The sequence below is a fragment of the Xiphophorus maculatus genome, chromosome 22, assembly GCF_002775205.1.
Source record: "Xiphophorus maculatus strain JP 163 A chromosome 22, X_maculatus-5.0-male, whole genome shotgun sequence".
NCBI classification, from domain to species: Eukaryota; Metazoa; Chordata; class Actinopteri; order Cyprinodontiformes; family Poeciliidae; genus Xiphophorus; species Xiphophorus maculatus.
Window position 1 is genome coordinate 4,786,205 of NC_036464.1, and position 20,460 is coordinate 4,806,664.

Here is a 20,460-nt window from a genome sequence, read left to right on the forward strand (position 1 = left end):
TTCCCTCCCACCACAGTCGCAGTGGTGCCGTGCTCAGCAGTTTGTTTTCCCTTTAGCTGGTACCTTTTAGCGCTTGGCAGTGCAGCCAGAAAAAGACATTTTATCTCCGGATTTGTACACAGGCTGGCAGCACACAGTCAGTATTTCCTATGTTTATTGGCTTCAGTGGTGAAATAGTGGCAGAAATGTCAATGCGGTTTAAAAAAATTTATAACCTGATTTTCTAATTACATTTAAACAGACCGGTTCACAAAAAATAACACAAGAGGGTTTGATTTGTAAAAGAAAACCAATGATGGAAGACATTCTTTTGCTTTAAGGCACCTTTTATGGCCACTTAACTGTAAATTCATGCAATGTTTTTACATCAGATTTATGTTGGATTAAATATGTGCATTTGAAGAAAGCAGTGTTGGACACAACTCCGCTAATGCGCTAATAGCAGAGCTAATTTTTCCTTTAGCACTTTAGCCACTTTTTTTTTCTGTGTCAAAGTTTTGGTTATCAAATTTGTCTAATAGTTAGATTTTGATGTTCATGCTCTTATTTTGAAGACACCGTTCTGTTTCCTCTCCTCGTGTTATTTCTTGTTTTTCCCTTCACTAACTTTATTTCAAACAAGAAACTGTAACAAAAGAAAACACAAACAGATAAATACAATATCTAAAGTAAATTGCAATGTCAAAATTAAATTGGGTTTTAGTCTCTCCACAGCAGATTTAATTTAATTTGAATTTAGCCAATGTTAGCATAGTGGTTTAGTGTTAGCAAAATTAATGTTTATGAGTAGCACAACAAATGGTTTAGTTAGTGGTGGAAAGCAGTTATTTATATGAGTATAAAAGGACTAAGGACCCTTTTTGTCAATATTTGTCATTAAATCAGGCTAAATGTTTCCTATTTTAGGTCATATTAACAAAATTATTTTTATTTTCCTGTTTCTTGAACAATGAGAGATAAACATTTGACTTTCCTGGAGCCTAGCTTTTGTGAGGAAAATTTGACCTTCAAGTCTGGTCCAGGCTCTCTTAAAAAATGTAGAAAACAATTATTCTTTTAAAGGTGAAGGTTAAGACCTTCCTGTTGCTAAATAACAAAACCTGAGAGGATCCATTTCTGTTTTTGTCTTTTTTGCTCATCTTCTAAAATAGATGTTCAGCATCTTACCAAAGAAAGATCCTTCCATTAAATGTTCAACCTATTTAAATTTCCTGATCAAATTGGGCCAACGGGCCAAAAAAGACTGAGGAAGACAGCGGTGTGGGTGGTGAAAAGTGATGAAGCTGATGCTGAGTGTCAGCTGGAAGGAAGTAGATGTTGGCGGAGGGGAAGAAGGTTGGTTGACTGAGCGGAGTGGGCGGCGTAAAGAAAAAGCCTGAGACAATGACCGACTTTCGGTGGAGAAGAGAAGCAGCGTTATCCTACGGAGCAAGAAAATAAAAGAGTGAAATGAAAATTATGTTAAGTTGAAAAGGGTGGCTTGGATTGACTGAGTGGGTTGAAAAACAATTAAATAAGCAAACAACAGAGGTACTGTGAAAAGGAAAAAAAAAACTTTTCTAAGATAATCAGGTTGTTTAAGTCGATGGTTGAGTGTTTTTCTCTTTCAACACCAGCATGACTCTGTTGCAGCAGGACTTTTCTCTATACGCTGATTGTGATGTTTTTATCTTATATATGACCATTGAAGAATGGAAAATAAAGAAATCATGGAAGTTTTACTAAGTTTTTTTTTTTCTAGTTTTTAGTGCAAATATCTTTGTCCACTTGAAATAAGACAAAAGTAACCTAGGAGTAACATTTCTGCAAGATACAGCAGCTTGTTTTAAGTTAATAACTCCTTAATAATGATAAAAGTACTAGTTACACTGGCAGATTATGGGAAAAATGTCTTGTTATAAGTGAATTTATCTGCAAATGTAACTAGTACATTTTTAAAAATCAATATTAAGGAATTATTTACTTAATACAAGCTCTTATATCTTGCTGAAAAGTTACTTGTAAGTTCCTTTTTTTGTTCAAAGTTTTCAAAGATATTTCCACTAGAAACTAAACCAAAAACACTTGATAGGATTTTGTGTTTTTGCAGTGTAATTGACCCACAATACCATAATTCCCCCCTAGAGGGCGCACTGTTCATGACTGTCTATTTTAGATCTTTTTTCATATAACGCACCATACTATACAGCGCATAAAGCGAAACAAAACAGTCATCAGTCAAAGCACAGTACGTATTACTCCGCGACGCTCCTGACTACGGTAGCCGTAATGTAATGTAACTAAAACATTTTAACAGAGCGCCGTGAGCCACACAAAATCACTTCGAAGCAAGTAAGCACAACCAGAGTCAATCCGTATTAATTCAGAGGTGGAGGTTTAATCCAGAACAATATATAAGGCGCACTGTCGATTTTTTGATAAAATTATAGGCTTTAAAGTGCGCCTTATAGTGCAGAAAATACGGTATTTGCTAGAAAAAAGCATCCCCCCCCCTCCCAACTGTGTGTCAGAGCGTCAGTGATGCAGAAGGATATGGCGGCTTGTCAAAATGGTGTTTCTTCTTTTCCGCCGCGCCGTGAGTGAGGGGTGAAACCAGCTGTGTTGTGGTTTTGGGCCACAGCTGTTCAGCCTCCGATAGAGAGAGGCTTCGCTGGTGTGTAAGACGTCAGAGAGGAAAAACGGGACTTAACTGACCTGCTGGGAGGAAAACGGGTCTGGACCTGGTTCTGCCTCAGCAAGATGGTGAACGAACGGCTAATTGTAACAGGAAATTAAGATTATTTCCAGTTTATGAGAGATTACGTAATGATTCTTCTGGTGGTAGAAGGAGATTTGACATTAAAATTATTTGTCATTTCTGACCTGTTCATCCATCCATCCATCCATCCATCCACCCACCCACCCACCCATCCATCCATCCACCCATCCACCCATCCATCCATCCATCCATCCATCCATCCATCCATCCATCCATCCATCCATCCATCCATCCATCCATCCATCCATCCATCCAACCATCCATCCATCCATCCATCCATCCATCCATCCATCCATCCATCCATCTTTTGGTTTGTCCATCCAACCATCTGATCATCCATCCTTCCATCAATCAATCAATCATCCATCCATCCATCCGTCCATCCATCCATTAGAGTTTATCTTTCATGTTTTGTTCTTAAAACACATCAGTGTCTCTGACGTCTCATTCTGGAAAAGGCTGTGATTTTTTCCTTCCCTTCGTTTGTAGGATCCTCTCTGAGCGTAATGCTACCAGCCTTGTTATTTGTGCATCACATTGACTGTCTGCTCCATTTAGCTGATGCTTGAGACATGCATCCCAGCAAGGCAGGTAATGAGATGGGACTGATGAGAATGCTGCTTCCTGCTCCTATTGTCTCTCTTACTGTATAACAACCAGGAAAATAATTGGTTCACTGCGTGGGCATGCAGTGTGTGTGTTCCTCCATACCCAGGGAGATCTGACAGTTGCCTTATCCATTTGGCTCCTCACACAGAACATTACGATTTCTGGCACTTGGCATTTGGGCTTTCAGTTCATTATTAATGGATGTGCGACAGACCAGCTGGGGTTTTTGGGAACTGCCAATTCTCAAAAAGCAAACAATAAAAAAAAAAATAAAAAATGCATCTCTTGAGAAAACGGCAGCTTTGATAAAGCATCACAGGAGTGCTTTTATTGATACGGTGCCGCGAGGGAGCCAGAGAGGCAAATACACAAACTGCTGTCAGTCGAGGTAATGATTCCTGCAATAACAGGGAATAACGGGTCGGGAAGGGAGGATCAGGAACCAAAACAGAGAGATCCACGATAGTCTGGAGGAAGCATTTGGCCTTGATTTGTTTTGTCACCAAAGAAATGTGCAGACTAAGAGGATTTGTAAGATATCCCACAGCTCATACCTGCACACACTGTGTCTGGAAATGGGCTCCTGCTTTTATTGAGTCATCCCGAGTTCTGCTGCTGTGCTTGTGAAGAGGCGGCTTCAGAAGAAAACGTTTGGATAGAGTCTCGTGAAAGCCCAGTCTGAATCCCATCAGCGGGGCCAAGGCTGCCTCCAGCCCGCGTTAAGTCCGCAGACCGCCATAATTGCTGCGGCCGTTCCTGAACTTCACAGAAACCTTGTGTAGGAGTTGAGGGTGCGGCGAATGGATTACTTCAGGGGAGGAAAAAAAAATTAATCATCACCTGCTGCACACCAAATCCTCACAAATCCCTGAAAGGATTTGCAACACATGAGGAGACACTGATTCCTTCTTCTGCTTTATAATGTGTGAAAACCTTAAGAGCAGAGGTCACTTCTTTCATCTTTATTGTTAGAAAACAGCTAAGGTGCATTAAAACATTGACGAAAGATGATCCGTTTCTGTACTTGTATTTAAAATATTAAATTAATGTTGGGCTTTTGTTTGACACAAAATATCATTAATGGTAGTAGTTTCATTTATTTATTACTTCGCTCCTTGTGTAGTAAGAGATTGTCGTGCTAAGCTTCATCTTAAGGCTGAACTTTCTTCATAATTCAGCAACAAGGAAATTCAAAATGCTTTACACCGTTAAAACATTTTATTATGGTGAAAAAAAGAGTAAATTTCCACCAAAAAGCTAAAAAAAAATTTAGATTAATCTCAGAAATTTTCTAGAAAAAACAAGGACATTTATTACAAAACACAAAACCTTACCAAGTATTTCTGGTCTAGTTTCTAGAGCAAATATCTCAGTACACTTGAAATAAGAAGAAAAACTAACGTACAAGTAACTTTTTAGCAAGATACAGAGACTTGTTTTAAGTAAATAATTCCTTATTATTGATGAAAAAGTACTACTTCCATTGGCAGATTATTTTACTTATAAGAACATTTTTCCTATAAGTTAATTTATCTGCCCAATAGAACCAGAACTTTTTCATCAATAATAAGGAATCATTTACTTAAAACAAGTCTCTGTATCTTGCTAAAAAGTCACTTTTAAGTTTGTTATGTGATATTTTTAGGTGTACTAAAATATCTGCACTAGAAACTAGACCAGAAATAGTTGGTAAGATTTTGTGTCGAGGTTTAAAAGTTGAAAATTTCCCACTCAAGACAGAGCAGATTCACAAAAAGAAACAGAAGAACTGAACCAACAATACGCCTTGTCTTAGTGAAAGGTTAACAGCAGAAGTGGGAGGAAGTTCAATTTTCGCAGCATTTTTCTCAGCTGATGCTTGAGTTGAGAAACACTGAAGTATATTTCCAGAAAACATCACTTTTAAACTGCATCTCTGCCAAAAACCTATAAAGCAGGGGCTTCATTTTGAACTGTTCTTAAAGGGCCGGTTGAGAAAACACATTCAACTGTTCAAATATCAATAAAAAGACGTTTGTTTCTTCAAATTAAATAATCAGTCTCTCCAGGATATTGTGATTGTTTTTGTGTTTTTTTGCAATCAAAATCACAGATTTTGTGGTGCTAATTTAGAAATATTTGTAAGGATTTTTTTGCTAAATTCACATTTTGGTAAATGTGACTTTTTATTAATCACCGTATTGATTATGGACTATAGCATCAAGTAAAAAATTTGCTTTTTTACTGCCTCTTTTCAGTAAAATCAGAAAAGATGTGGGGATTTGCTGATGCAGTGTGAATTTTGAGTAATTGTAAAAAACTGGGGGGACTTATTGATCTAACTTGGAGTCTAGATGGCCACATAAAAAGCTACGGCGGGCAAGATTTGGGCCCCGGACCTTGAGTTTGACACGTCAGCTGTTCGACGGAGTATTGGGCCTTCGGTAGTCCCTCCCCCTCTGCAGCAGACTCAGAAAACCAGGGCGGCTGATGGTGAGGATGGATTTGCTCCATCCTGTTCCTATTAAAATATTGATTTCAGGCCTGGAAGAGGCGAAGCCTGCGAAGAATATGGAACAGCCGAGTCAGCGGTTTTACCGAGGCCCGTAATTGGCTGTGGGCAGTGGGGATGGTCACAGGAGATATTTACAGCAGATTGAGACGGAAGATGATCGCAGGTGGCAGGAAACCAGGAGTAATGGAGAACGAGCTTCAGGACATGTTTGGTCACACAGATAATAATAATATTTGTTTTTAGAAGTTTCTTTCTGAGTGTCCAGGGACATATTTGCTGACTTTCCTTGAAAATGGAAGCAACGTCAACTAGAAAATTGTTTTGGTTTTAACTTGGAATTTGAATTTCATCAAGTTGATTTAACAAGAGACAATTTGTCAAAACGTTGTTTTTAAGCCTCATTAATCATGAATTGTGAGTTGTTTCAACGTGATGCACCAATTTAAGTCAAATAATTATTTCACAATATGCAACAACGGAGAGAGCGGGAAAACCCTTCACAGACTATAGTGGTACGATCCGTTAATTAGTCTTTTTAAGCCCCGAACTGACACTCAAAACAACAATCCATGAACTCAATATGTTCAACAGTAAAGATAATAATTCACATTTTCATTCGTAACACATTAAATTTGAATAAAAATAAACATTTTGAAACAGGAAGTTATCCGCTGTTTTGCAATGGATCTGTCGTCTTTTCAAAATAAAAGCTGCAACGGCTCATATGATTTCCTACCGGAATAGCTTCTCACTTGACAATCTAGTGTAATAACATCACACTGCTACACAGGCACTGCACCGTTACCTAGCAACCCAAGCAGAGCTCCAGCACATTTGGTCAGCTGGTTCTACCGCTGTACAACGGCTGCTGGAAAGGACAAGTGTTTTGTTGTTGACTAACCGTCCAGAAACCACTTGCTGCATTCTCGTTGGTTGTGCAGAAGGCTCCACTTCTGCTTTTCAAAAATGTATGGTTGTGAAATTGTACATCTATTTTCATGTGTGAGTGTAGACGTTGAGTTGGGGGTTGTTGGGTGTGTGATCAGGAGTAGATTATTTGAATTTAAAGTGACAGAGTCCTAAAACAGCTCATTCTGGAAGAAAATAGACAGAACTGAGCAGACTAACATTTAATTATCTAAGAATAATTCTGTGCAGAAAATGTAATGAACATGTTTTTCTATCCTAACCTGTTCAAGGAAGCTTAACAGGTCACCTTTAAGTTCTAACATAAAGATCCTCGTTAACTCAACTTACTACTGCAAGTTTATATTTCACAATCTCACAAATTTAAGTTTACAACTAAAGAGTAAATGTCAGTAGACAGCTCAAATGTTTTATAGTGCACAGTACATATTAGCAATTGCCAGGTTTAAGCAGAAGTAGAAATATGAAGGCGATAAGAAAAGGTAGCGAAAAGCAACGTTATGAATTACCTTGAACATACGGGAGAAATTTGAATTGTTTTCTGAATCTGGTGACAAGAATACCAACAAGAGTAGATGTGGAGTGCAGGGAAAGGCAGAGATAAAGACCATTAATAATGTTTATCATGAGCTGTGAAATCCATGAAATGTGCATCACCCATCCGCAGTCATGGCAAATTTTGACCTTGTGTGAGATTCTTCTTGGCTCTCTAACAAAATCAGCAGAACACCCTAATGAAATAACGTACTGCACCGATTCGCCTGGTATCGGCACCACTAGGCACAAGCCTTGGCAGTGAGAGCTGCTAGCGAATGCCACCAGGCAGAGCAAGGCCCATATGCACATCAGACGGCGTTGATGGATCGCTGGGGGAATGCCTTCTGCGTTTCTGTGTAGCCGGGTTGCGAGGTCGCCATGCAGATGTCATGTACAGATGTCAACAACCGGATTTAGAGACAGACTGAAGGTTTTAATTACAAACAGCATTATGAAGAAGACAGTGGACACAACCAGGAGAAAGGTGGGGTGAAGTTTAGAGCAAAATTAGGTTCAGGGCTGAAATGATTAATCGTGATTAATCAAATATTGAAATAATCGTCAACTAGTTCAATAATTGACTAATCATTAACCGGAGAAAATAGACGCAGAATAAGGCGAATTGTTCAATCTCTCAATGGACTTCCAGTTAAAAATACTGTAAAGCATAAAGTGTAAACACAACATTTTACAGATTTGTATTTGTGACAAATGTTTCAATTCTAAATGTTTTGATGTTTATTCTAGTTAAAAGGACATTGAAAATAATGATTATTTTAGCAATCAATTAATTTGTCAATTATTTTGATGATTGATCGAATTAAAATGGCACATTCTACAGATTTTTCAATAGAAATACATTAAAAGATTCAAATAATCCAATTAATTTTTAAATAGGAAAATAAATATTTTATTGCCTAAAATGCAGTAAGATAAAATTCTTTTAGTAATTCTTAACCAAGTGAAGCTGAAATTGCCACTTGAAGATTTTTTGTTAAAATCTATTTGCAGACAAAGGAGGTTTTTTTCTTAAATGGAAAAATGTATATATATTTTACAGTTTGGGCTTAATTACTGCTCTGAATACGTTACTTTTTAATAAAATGGTATTCTTTTGAGTCTGTTTACTCCAGTTAATGATTAACCAATTGCTAAATTAGTTGACAATTGTTTCAATAATCGAATAATCACCATTTCACCATTTGTCCGATTAATCTATTGCGTCATTGGTAGAGTACTGTATTTGGGTGACGCCAGCAGTTTCCCTCTGGATCTGGACTAACTCTGATCATTTGTTGATTAGGAGGAAAAGCTCCTTCTGTCCACAGATAATAAAAGAATAGCTTGGATGCAGTTTGACACAAACACACAGTTTCCTCCCATTTTTTGATAGTTGCTCGTTCCAGCTTTTCTCCCGATGCTTGATTTGACCCAACTTGTCTTGTTTGGTTGTTTTGGGATTGTTCCTGCTATGCAGCAGAAGAGTTTTAACGAGGATACTTTGTCTACTTTGTCCTGCTCTTTCGCGGTGACGCCCCTCTCCATGCTCCTTTCAAACCGGGACATTTTGTAGGACGCTGCTCTTAAAGTTTCACTTTGTGAAATCAGGTCGGTGTTTTAAGGTGACTCTGGAGCTTCACAGAGAAGAGGCAGCGCTCAGTCATATCATTGTTGGAGGAATCCTCAGAGGACAAGGCAGGCGTCTCGTGATTGAGTCATGCAGCCAGGCCTGAGCTTTATATAGGCCACTGAAACTTTGCAGACGGCCTGAGCCAACAGAACCACAAGCTTTCGTTTCTCTCCGGCTTTTTCCTTCAAAACTGTTTCTCTTCTTTCTTTGTCCTCCTATTTCCCTCTCTGCCTCCCAGAACTCATTTGTCATTGTGGCCTGATTATTTCAGCCTCTGTCTTGTGTTGCTCCTCTCTTTGTGTCTGTTCCAACTTAGTCCTGGACCGGACTTTCTGCTCGGTCTCTGGGCAGGTAACCTGACCACAGGCGTTCATTCATATTCGTTTGTGCTCATTATGAAGCCCCATTCTGTGTAAATCTGTTTCTTTCCAAATATCTACAGGTTCCAGCTTCTACAGAGGGAGACAGCCATGGAAGACAGTTGATTTTTTTTGTTTTGTAAACTGTTTCTGTGCGGATTTGGCCCGGTTGAAAGACACTGCACACTGCAAAAACACAAAATTTTACCAAATATTTTTGTTTAGTTTGTGTTGTAAATCACTTGAAATAAGACAAAACTCACTTGCAAGTAACTTTTCAGCAAGATATAGGAACTTGTTTTAATAATTCCTTAAAATATTAGCTCCACTAGAGTTCACTAGTACTTCTTTTTTAAATCGAGGATTTATTGACTTAAAATAAACTCCTATATCTTACTGAAAAGTTACTTGTAAGTTTGTTTTGTTTTAAGATATTTTGTGGTTTTGCAGTCAACCTCTCATGTATACTAAATCCAAGTATTTTTTTATCTAGTTTCTAATGCAAATATTTAGATGACAAGTAATTTTTCAGGAAGATATAGGAGCTTATTTTATGTCAGTAACTCCTTAATATTGATAAGAAAAAGTAGAAATTCCTCTGGCAGATTATTTTACTTTTAACAAGACGATCATCTGTCATTTTTAAGGAATTATTGATTTAAAAAAAGCTCCTATAGTCACTGGTAAGTTTGTGTTTTCTAATTTCAAGTCTACTAAGATATTTGCAGTACAAACCATAAACACTTGGTGAGACTTTATGTTTTTGCAGTGTAATCTGCCCTTTAGCCTGCTCCCAATCAGAGCAACACTGAAGTAAGAGTCTTTATATACTATTTTCAGGAAAAGCCTCTTCATCCACACATCCCACATTTTTCTAAGTTCGACATTCTCAGAACCGACACATTTTAGGAGTTTCATTGTGCTGATTTGAAGGTAAAATATGCCAAAGATGGGGGGATTAAATTGTGCTTCCTCTCTCTACTTTTCCACTGGAAGAGCCCTGAAAGTGTCACTGCTTGTCATCGCCGGCTCTTTTATATGCTCCAGTTGTTGGCCGTTATTCGACATCTCCCTGTCACCTCAGACGCAGCGAGGGAGGAAGTGACAGCCGCAGAGAGAGAGAGAGAGAGACGCCGCAGTCTGCAGGCCGGGAAGATCGTTTTTAGTGAGGGGTTCGTCTCAGAGGGAGCTCGTCTGTCAGCAGGACGGCGGGAAGCAGAGTCTGACAATGAGGTGTTAAAAAGGCGGCAAACAGCGTCCCGCGGCCGGCTGAACACTGAAGCCGATCTCTGAAAGGTCAGGTCAGGTGGAATAACTGGCTGATGTAGGCGGCTAAAGAGCCATTTCCTCCTGACAGCGCGCGGCAGCAGGACGGAAAATGAAGTTTTGCAAACCAACTTCTGCCAATTATATAGTAAATCTCATGAGGGTATATTAGGGCCAATAGATAGAAAAAAAGGAGTAAATTTCCCCTAAAAATGTTCTAGAAATAATCAATGAAATTTCCATGTTTGAAACATTGAAAATTTGCTCAATTAATCTCACAATTCAGAAGTTTTTTTTCTGGAAAATTTCTGAGATGAGTCTCAACATTAGTCTCATGTTTTTATTTTTTTATTTTTTTTTAGCAAATGTTCAACTTTTTAAATTCTGAAATGTCCTTGGATTTTTCTGAAAGTTTTCTGAGATTAATCTAAACAATTGTTAGTTTTTTCTAGCAAATTTGCAAAATGTTTAAATGTAAATTTTGAGATTCATCTCAGAAATTATATAGAAAAAAAGCCCGGAAGTTTCTGAGTGTCAAAAGTTTAAAATTTGTGAGATAAAGAAGTCAGAAATTTTGAGATTGATCTCAGGAATTAAAAAACAAACACAAACGTTTCAAAAGTCGAAAATCTTGGAAATTGTCTAAAGTTTTCAAACTCAGAAATATCCTTGCTTCTTTTCTTGAAAATTTCTGAGATTACCCTCAAAATCTTTTGGTGGAAATTTACTCCACTTGTTTTTTTTCTATCTATAATACGCTGTCCTGTATTTTACTGCGGGTGGATAAAATCAGTACTGTGAAATTATTGTGTTTTCTTCCCTCCTGAAGCCAAAAAATTATTTTCTGCTTTGCTCCGTTGCAAACATCCACCCCTTTGGCTGGAAATCACGGCTAAATATGAGCAATCAGAATGCCCTTGTGTGCGTTCATGGCCAGACTTGAAGATATAGAGGAAACCTGCTGCTATAAATAGAAGTAATATCACCGTAGTAGAAGAGCTTTGATGAGAAAACAAGGAACTGGCTCGCTCGCAATCACACAAAGCCCAGTTTGATAAAAGAAATCACAGAGGCTCGGATTGTTTTCCCACCTGGGGGATATTAAGTTATTAATCTGTCTTTATTCGACTTGGCTGAGTAATCAGCATCTGTTCTACTTTAATTGTTCCCTTTTTTGGTTTGGTGTTTCGTTCGGAGTGAATCTAAGTAGTCACTGAGCGGGCTGCGTTTTAATTTGACTTGCATGATTTGTAAGTCTGACTGACAAAAACTGTTCAGAGAGCTTTAAATTGGTCTCCAGGTGAGCACGGGTTCAGAAGTAGATTCTATATAAATTTAAAAAAAGATGAAGTTTATGGCGCCAGTGGACAGGGAGTCTGGCTAATGAACAAAAACTGAGAGCTGAGTCCGTAAAAAAGCAGCCTGGTAAATGGAAGATCTCACTTCTGCTTTCAGAAACTCTTGGACAATTAAAATACTTTTTTATGTGGGACAAAGTTGTTGATTTAAAAGTACTCTCAGGGCAATAAAATAAATTAAAAAACCCTAACGTTAAGCAAATAAGTCTTTTTGTGTTGTAGTAAAGTTGATGTTATGTTGTACACCCAAAACTTATCTAAAAACAGCCCCATAAAGACGCTTATTGGCAATAGGTTAATGTTTTCTGGTGTCTGGAAAATTACATGTTTCAAAAAGCAGGCATTGCCTGTCACTTAGCAACCCTAAAAGCCCAGCCTGTCGCCTAGCAACCTCAGCAGAGGTCCGCCCATCACCTAGCAACCCCAGATTTTTAAAAAAACAAATAACATTAACGTACAGAGGATCTTTAACACAACGACAAATATTGCAATATTAAAATAAAGAATAACCACAGACATTGACAATGTTGGTGTTGTGGTCTTGCAATCTTCAATAAATAAAGTAAAAAAACAAAAGTTAAATAGAAACATAAATTGGTCAAATTTATGTTTTTCTCTGTATTATTTTCTTAACAAACAAAGTGTCAAAATTACATTCAGTTACATAATATCAACCCCAAGATGACCCCTAGGGTGTTTGGTCAGCTGGTTTTTCCGCTATTTTCACGTGCAAGTGTAAATGCTGATCATGTTTTGTAAAGCTCAGAAACATATCCTTATATAATAGGTCACCTTTGGAAAGGATTTTGTACATTTACTGTGTTGAAAACGGCATTTAGTTTTAAAAAAATTATTTTGGCTTGATTGAGCAAATTTTTTCTTGTTGCAAGAACAAGATTTGGGTCACTTCCTTTCAAAGCGTTTGCTTTGGGACTAATTTCATAAATTAGACGAGAGCTAATTTGGATGCAGCTAAAAGTTTCTGGATATACGTAAATCTACTGATTATAAAAACTTGGTTATAAAAAGATGAGTACTTTGTGTTGTACTTAACATTTTCCCTTACAATAAAATTGTTGGTAATAATTTAGCCTGATTCCCAATAAAAAAATCTCCATCTGCCTCAAATTTGCATCATTCTTTAATCGCATTTGATGGCCGCACAAAATCAGTCTAAGTGCCACAAAAGGCCCCCTGCGCCGCACTTTGGACACCCCAACTCTAGGAAGCAAAACTTCTGTTCATAACTGGCATGTAACAATAGATAGATGGATGTGTTTAGTTTGATTTCAAGCCTGTCAGTAGGATTTTATACAGTTTAACAAAAGGCCAAAGAATACAATAAGCTAATATTTTAAATAGTTTGTGTCTTTGTCTGTTACATTGTGTATCTGGATACACATAAAAAAAGAATAAACACTGCAACTGAGATTTGACTGTGGAAAAATGAAGGCCAGATAAAGATCACCGGCTGCAGGAATAGCCACGGTCTCCAGCATGGTATGCTATTGTTGCGTTGACAAAAGAAACAGCGTTGCTCTAAACCGCAGCCAAGAACGATGCAAACACAGAATCAATCACTGAAACAAGGAAACAATTGCTTCAGACTTGGCTCTGGGGTTATTGATGAGCAGCAGAAATGTCTCGACAGCTTGAATGATGCATGGTGTACAGCATAAAACTCTGTGTAAAGCAAACTTGCTTTCACCTTCCGCTGTGATGGAACAGCAAATATTTCCAGCAAAGACCCACACAACATGGAGGGAGGTTTTTCTTTGCCCAGATGAAGATGATGTTCATTTTTTAAAGCTTCAATCTGGCTGAGTGAAGTACAAATGTCAAATAGTGACTAGTTTATGCCTAATTCCACTTAGTAAGATAAACAACTGTAGTTACGCTGATGATAGTTAACTATTAAAAGAGGAGTATCCTGTATAGGATCTGTATAAGACATTTAGCCTTTAGCATTTATTTCAGACAAGAGAAAAACAACAGAAATAAATAATCAAAAAGTTTGGATAATTTTTTAAATTATTATTTGGTGTTGGAGTTCTCCTATTATTATGATTTCATTCTGGTAATATTAGGACTTTATTGTCGTATTACTTTGACTTTGTCATTTGACTTTATTCTTTTAACATTATGTCTATAGACATATATAGTAAAATCTTTTTTTTTTAGAAACACAACATTTTCTAGTTTTTTCTAGTTTCTAGCACACTTGAAAAATGATAAAACTAAATTATTTAAAAATGTTCAGCAAGATATAAACAATAATTCCATAATATTAATGAAAAAGTGCTATGTTTACTATAAGATAGTATTTTACTTATAACATAGGAAAAATGTCTTGTTATAATGAAATAATCTGCCAATGGAACTAGTATTTTAGTCAGTATTAAGGAATTATTGTTTATGTCTTGCTAAAAAGTTGCTTGTAAGTCACTTTTGTTTGATTTCAACTGTACTAAGATCAATTACTTGGTTGCGTTTTTGCTTTCTAACCCATCAGGATGCTTGTTAAAAGCTTTAAATGTGTGTCCTGCATGCAGGCCCTGCTTTCCGTTTGGTGTGTTTGTGCTTCTGCTGGAGCGCCATGTGCGTTCCCTTCGCCCCCCGTCACTGAGCGGTGTGTTTGCTCCCAGGTACTCCTTCCAGGATGAGGAGGACATGTTCATGGTGGTCGACCTCCTGCTCGGAGGAGACCTGCGCTACCACCTGCAGCAGAACGTCCAGTTTGGCGAAGACACCGTCAAGCTCTACCTGTGTGAGATGACTCTGGCCCTGGACTACCTGCAGAGCCAGCACATCATCCACAGGTGCAGACTCATATTTTATCTGTTGTTTTGGTTTTCTTCAGGATTTCTGTTTCTTGAAAAGGCATGGTTTCTATTAGCAGTTAAATTTTAATGACTCTTTAATGACGTTTTAGTTTATTTTGGCAGTTTTTGCAGCCTTGTGTAACAAAAACGGAAAACTTAACTTAAATGAGCAACTTTACGTTAAAGCAAAAGTTGTGACTTATTCGTGCCTGACAACAGCAAGATGAATATTATATCTTTTGTTTTCAGGGTACGCACAATGGCTGCAGCTAACAATTACTTTATTAATCTATTATTCTGATGATTAATTGATTAATCAAATTAAAAAATGGCACATTTTGCATTCATTCAACCAACTAAACCTTTTTACACAATATAAAGTGCATTAAAAGATGCAAATAATTATTTTTTTTTAAAATAAGAAAACAAACTAATACATAATTTTTGTTATTAATAACTGGACAACAAACGGAGACATTTTTACTAAATTTGACCCAGGGTAAGCTAAAAATGAAACTTGATCAGTTCTGAATAGGGGATATTTGCAAACAAAGAAGGTTTTTCTCATCTTAAATAAAAATGCATATAATTTTTGTACCATTTTGGCTTAATTACTGCTTTGAGTGCTATTTTTAGAGTCTGTAAACTCCAGTTAGCAATTAATCAGTTACTAAATTAGTTGACTTTTATTTCAATAATCGATTAATCACAATTAAAATGATTAATTGTTTTGGTTTTTACCTAATATCCTCAGTATTTACACATAGAAGTGTCCAATTATAACTTAAAACTAAGTTAAGTTGTTAAATCATTTCGAAGGAGCAGAAACTGCAGATCCATAAAGAAATACTTCAAAAGAAACAGTCAAGGTTACATCTGGCAGCTTTAGCATTCAAGAGGCTTTGTGTCATTGTATTCAGCATCAGCAGCTTGCACTAACATGATTGATGTTCCACCTTGCTTTGCTCCTCCGTCTTCTGCTGAAACAGGATGGATTACATTTTAAAACTGAGTGCAGATGGAGTAAAATCTGTTCTTCCTGTAGTTAGTTTATCTGAACCATGAAGTCTCCTTTCTGAGCCATGCTGCAGACATTTTTATGACAGAAAAATTTCATATTTGGATGTTCGCACCTTCATCCAGTCTGAGCTCACTTCCTGTTACACGTCACTACTGTTTCCTGTTGTGTGTTTTTGCACAACTTCAGTATTTTATTTCAGGTAGAGCATAAGCATCCTTCTATCTACTGTTATTTCTGTTTGTAAATTTTTGGTTGGACAATTACTCCCTCTGGTTTTGCAGGCCATGCAGCTAGTAGGCTTTCTGCTCCCACTTTTTTTTAAACGTTTGCAACAGTTGCAAAGATGCGTAACCATGGCAACAGGGTATTGTTTCTGTTACTACTGGGAGCAGATGATTAGCATCTCAAAAGCTCAAATAACACCTAAAAGTTCAAACCATCTCTTAGCAGGCAAGGCTCTGATCTCCGAGTCCGTCTCAGAGATTTAGAAAGGAGCAGCAAAAGCAAACGAGATTAGCTAGTGCTAATCAGCTAGTACTGATTAGCACTAGCTAATCAGCAACTGATTGTATCACTCAAACGTGTTTTTGTGAAATATTCTCTCTGCTGTCTGGAAATTGAACTGTTAGCGTCTAATGGTGGCCATGAAACTGTCAAACAACAACAGTCTTCAGTCAGAGGCCTCCCCAGATTTGTTGCAAGACTGACTGCTACTGGTAATCCCTGCTTTATTTGCCTTCAGTCATATTGTAAGAGCAACAAATCAAAAGAACATTTTTCCAAAAGTAGCTCTTCCTTTTTTTTTAATCTTATTTTTTAAATCCTTTAAAACCACTCTTAAAAAATATGTAAAATGTTCTTTCTTTTTTTTTTTTTACTCGTTTTGGAAATGTAGATGGGAATATTATGTTTCTGTCATATGTTAGTAAAATCAAAGCTGAAGTACAGTGAAAAAGTATCTTCACTAACAGATTTGTTCTGGTTTTCATTTGTATCACCTTTGTGTCATACAATCAAACTATTTTTAATTTTGTCACCTTTAAAAATAACAGTCATTTTTGCCAAATGTGACTTTGGCAGCAAATAAAATAACGCTCTTGCTTTCCAAAAAACGTTTTAGGCAAAAAACAAAACAAAAAAAACAACACTTTTTGGCAAAAATAACTTAGGAAGGCGACGACATGCAGTTTTTAAATTCACATTTTATTTATTAAAGGAGTGAAGCTATTCAGATCAACATGATAAATTAAAAGCCATTTGAGATTATATTCAGATAGTTGTGGGAAAGTGTTTCTATAATAAAGAGCGCAGAGAAGAGAAACAGATTATATCGAGGCTTTTCAGAATGTAAAACCATATTTAGTTACTGAACGAGTTTCTCTGAACGGTCATGTGGGTCATGGCCAGACTGTGGGGTTCTACTTTCCTAAATGAATAACAGAGATTCTTTTTTGTAAATGCGGCCATGTATCATCTTTAATAAGTTCAGCCTCCACTATTTAGTTTATTCTGCCCAGAAATGCTGAGCACAGCAACACAGCCAGTGCGTCTGCAGTTTGGTGAGCGAAGAGCAGAGATCCCAGCAGACTGCTGACTTAGTGCCACAGATGGCTGAAACGTTGGTTGAATGCTGTTCCAAACCTTCTCTGGGCCACATTTTTACCTTCAAACAACTTGGGGGTGTGTGCGCATGTGTACCTGCATTATTAATGTTGTGAGGAGTTTCGGTTTTATTTCCTCTGAAGTGATGGTGAGAGATCTGTATGTGTGTTTCTCCTCGATCTGTCTTACAAGCAGACTTTGGTTCTCTTGCCAATAACAGAGGGGATGAAACGATGCTGCTCTGCAGAAAATAGCATTCTGGTGAAATATGTATGTGAAGGTTTGTTCTTTTATGAAGAAAGATAAGATGCAAATACAATACTGTACAAATTAGTATAAACTCCATAAAGTGCAGAACCAATCTGCTGTTCTTTTTATCAAAATAGAAAAGTCTCTCAGACTTCCTACTTCCCTGACCCATCACTGCATTCGAAAACTCTAGAAAGTTACATTTTGAGGCTATTTTTGGGGGCATTTTTGTGTCAAATACTACTAAAAAATTATGATTGACGTTTGTTTTGCTGAAAACACATTTATTTATGGTACATTAAGAAACATCTGATTCGCTCCAGATGTAGACATGGTCACTTAAAGGGAACCCATTACACAAAATTCACATTTTGTGCGTTTTTATACTTCCTTTTGGGTCTCAACTGCTTCTAGAAATAGTTCAATGTCCTGAAAAAAACATCCAGCCATTTATTGGCAATAACTTAATATCTATTGGTGTCTGGAAAACAAGCTGTTTGAAAAAAAAAAATCTCTCGACTATTAAGTCACAACTGATAGGCACTGCACCGTTACCTAGCAACCCCAGCAGAGTTCCACACATCACCTAGCAACCCAAGTTGCCATCCAGAAACCAGTTGCTGCATTCTTCTAGGTTGTGCAGGAGGCTCTGGTTGTACAAGTTTTGATTTCATTTCCACTTATATAAAGTCTAAATACTGAGTTGGTGTGACGTGGCCATCAGCAGATAATTTGCATAAAAGTTACAAGAAGCTCTAAAGTAACTAAAATTTTGATTTGAAAAAATTACACTGCAAAAACACAAAAATCTTACCAAGTGTTTTTGTCTAGTTTCTAGTGCCAATATCTTTTTACATTTGAAATGAGACAAAATGAAGGTACAAATAAGTTTTTAGCAACATAAATAAGCTAATTTTAAGTAAATAATTCTTAAATATTGATGAATAAGTTCCACTGCAGTTTTTTCTCTTATATCATGGGAAAAATGTCATGTTATTACTGAAACAAACTGTGAAAGTGGTATTTTTTTAAAAATCAATATTCAAGAATTATTTAGTTAAAACAAGCTTATTTATCTTGCTGAAAATAATTTTTCAGTAAGATTAATAACTTTATGAACTTTATTGTTCCTTGATTTTGTCTTATTTCAAGTTTAGGTAAAGGTAATTTTATTTATATAGCACATTTTCAGCAACAGGGCAATACAAAGTGCTGTTAATGAGATATTAGAAATTACACAAATATTTTATGTTTCCGCAGCATAAGAGAAGTTCACTGCAAAAACAGACTCATACCAAGTAATTTTAGTCAAATTTATTCTGAAAACATCTTAGTTTTGTCTTATTTCAAGTGAACTAACTTACAAGTAACTTTTCAGCTATTTTTTTTTTAATTTCTTGATAATTATGACTTTTTTTTTTACTGATTTCACTAACAGGTTATGTAACTTATAACATGGGAAACATGTCTTGTTATAAGTGAAATAACTAACCAATAGATCTAGTACTTTTAAAATTAATATTAAGAAAGTATCTAGTTAAAACAAGCTGCTATATCTTTCTTAGGTAGTTTTTTAAATTTTATTTCAAGTGCGCTAAGATGTTTCAACTAAAAACTAGACAAAAAATACTTCGTAATATTTTATGTTTTTACAGTGTATGAGAAGTTTACTGCAAAAACACAAACTCATACCGCTTACCGAATAGTTTTGGTCTAGTTTATTGTACAAATATCTTAGTATACTTGAAATAAATCAAAACTAACTTTTTATTTCTTAATATTGATTTTTAAAAAGTCCTGGTTCCACTGGCAGGTTATTTAACTAGCATTTTTAATCAGTTTTAAGAAATTATCGAGTTATAACAAACTCCTATATCCTTGTAAGTTATTTTTTTATTATTTCAAGTGTGCTAATATGTTTCTGCTAAAAACTAGACCAAAAATACTTGGTAATATTTTGTTTTTTGGCGGCGTTCACATGGTGTGCAGGGATCAGGACTCACGCCGGTTTCACTGTAATGCGTAGAATCAATGGCTGCTCTGTGGGATTTCTCCTTGTTTCCTCCTCCTTTTCACGACTCGAGGGAGTTCTTCCAGTGCCGCTTTTAATGGCTTGTCGAGCCGTCGGCGTGGAACAGACGAGCTTTTCACATGTCGAGTGGGTTTCGCTCCTCAACACGTCCATTGACTCCTTTTTTTTTTCTTCAATCTGCCTCCAGCTTTCAGTCTCACATTTCCTCGTGTGCAACTGATTCCTGGGGAGGTGGGACGTTTGTTTACCTGAAACCAGGATTTCATGTGCAGAAAGAGGTGAAACAGTTTCAATAGCAACTGCTTCCCATTCTTTACAATCAGATCCTCCAGATTCCAACTTTAGATATACGGACCTAGAATTAAACCCCTGTTCTGTAGCTCAGGCTCAGGAGCTGCCGCCCGCCTCTTAACACATGATTGAATGCACCCCTGCCGATGTGTATCTGCAGCTATTTTTAGGTGCTCAGACAGAGCAGGTATATGCTGTAAAAATATACCCACCCCTGCAGCGCCCAGCAGTCCGTTATCATCTAATAGGCGATGCGCTGCTTCCAGCTTCATATCCACATAAATGTGGGAAATATCCTCCTCCTTCCAAGTGTCCTCTGCGTTCCTGTTTGCTTTTCTTGTCGTTGATTTCTCTTTCAGAATGTTAATATGATAAGTGAGCGACGCTTTGATGTTTACCAGCCTGTCTCTGCTGGATAGGAGCGTTAATCCCATTGCCGGGGATCCGTGGCCTGTGCGGCTCCAGCGTTTAAGTTACCGACAGTAGGATACAGTACACCATTTTT

General features: G+C 37.0%; 1 protein-coding gene across 1 annotated transcript in view; it reads left to right on the forward strand.

The window, feature by feature from the left end:
* The window catches only part of stk32c (serine/threonine kinase 32C), a 97,531-nt gene that overhangs the window by 55,386 nt on the left and 21,685 nt on the right, over positions 1-20,460 (forward strand). The window contains exon 4 of the mRNA XM_014469477.2: positions 14,584-14,757. Within this exon, the coding sequence (XP_014324963.2) occupies positions 14,584-14,757 (174 nt within the window). The remainder of the gene's footprint in view (positions 1-14,583; positions 14,758-20,460) is intronic.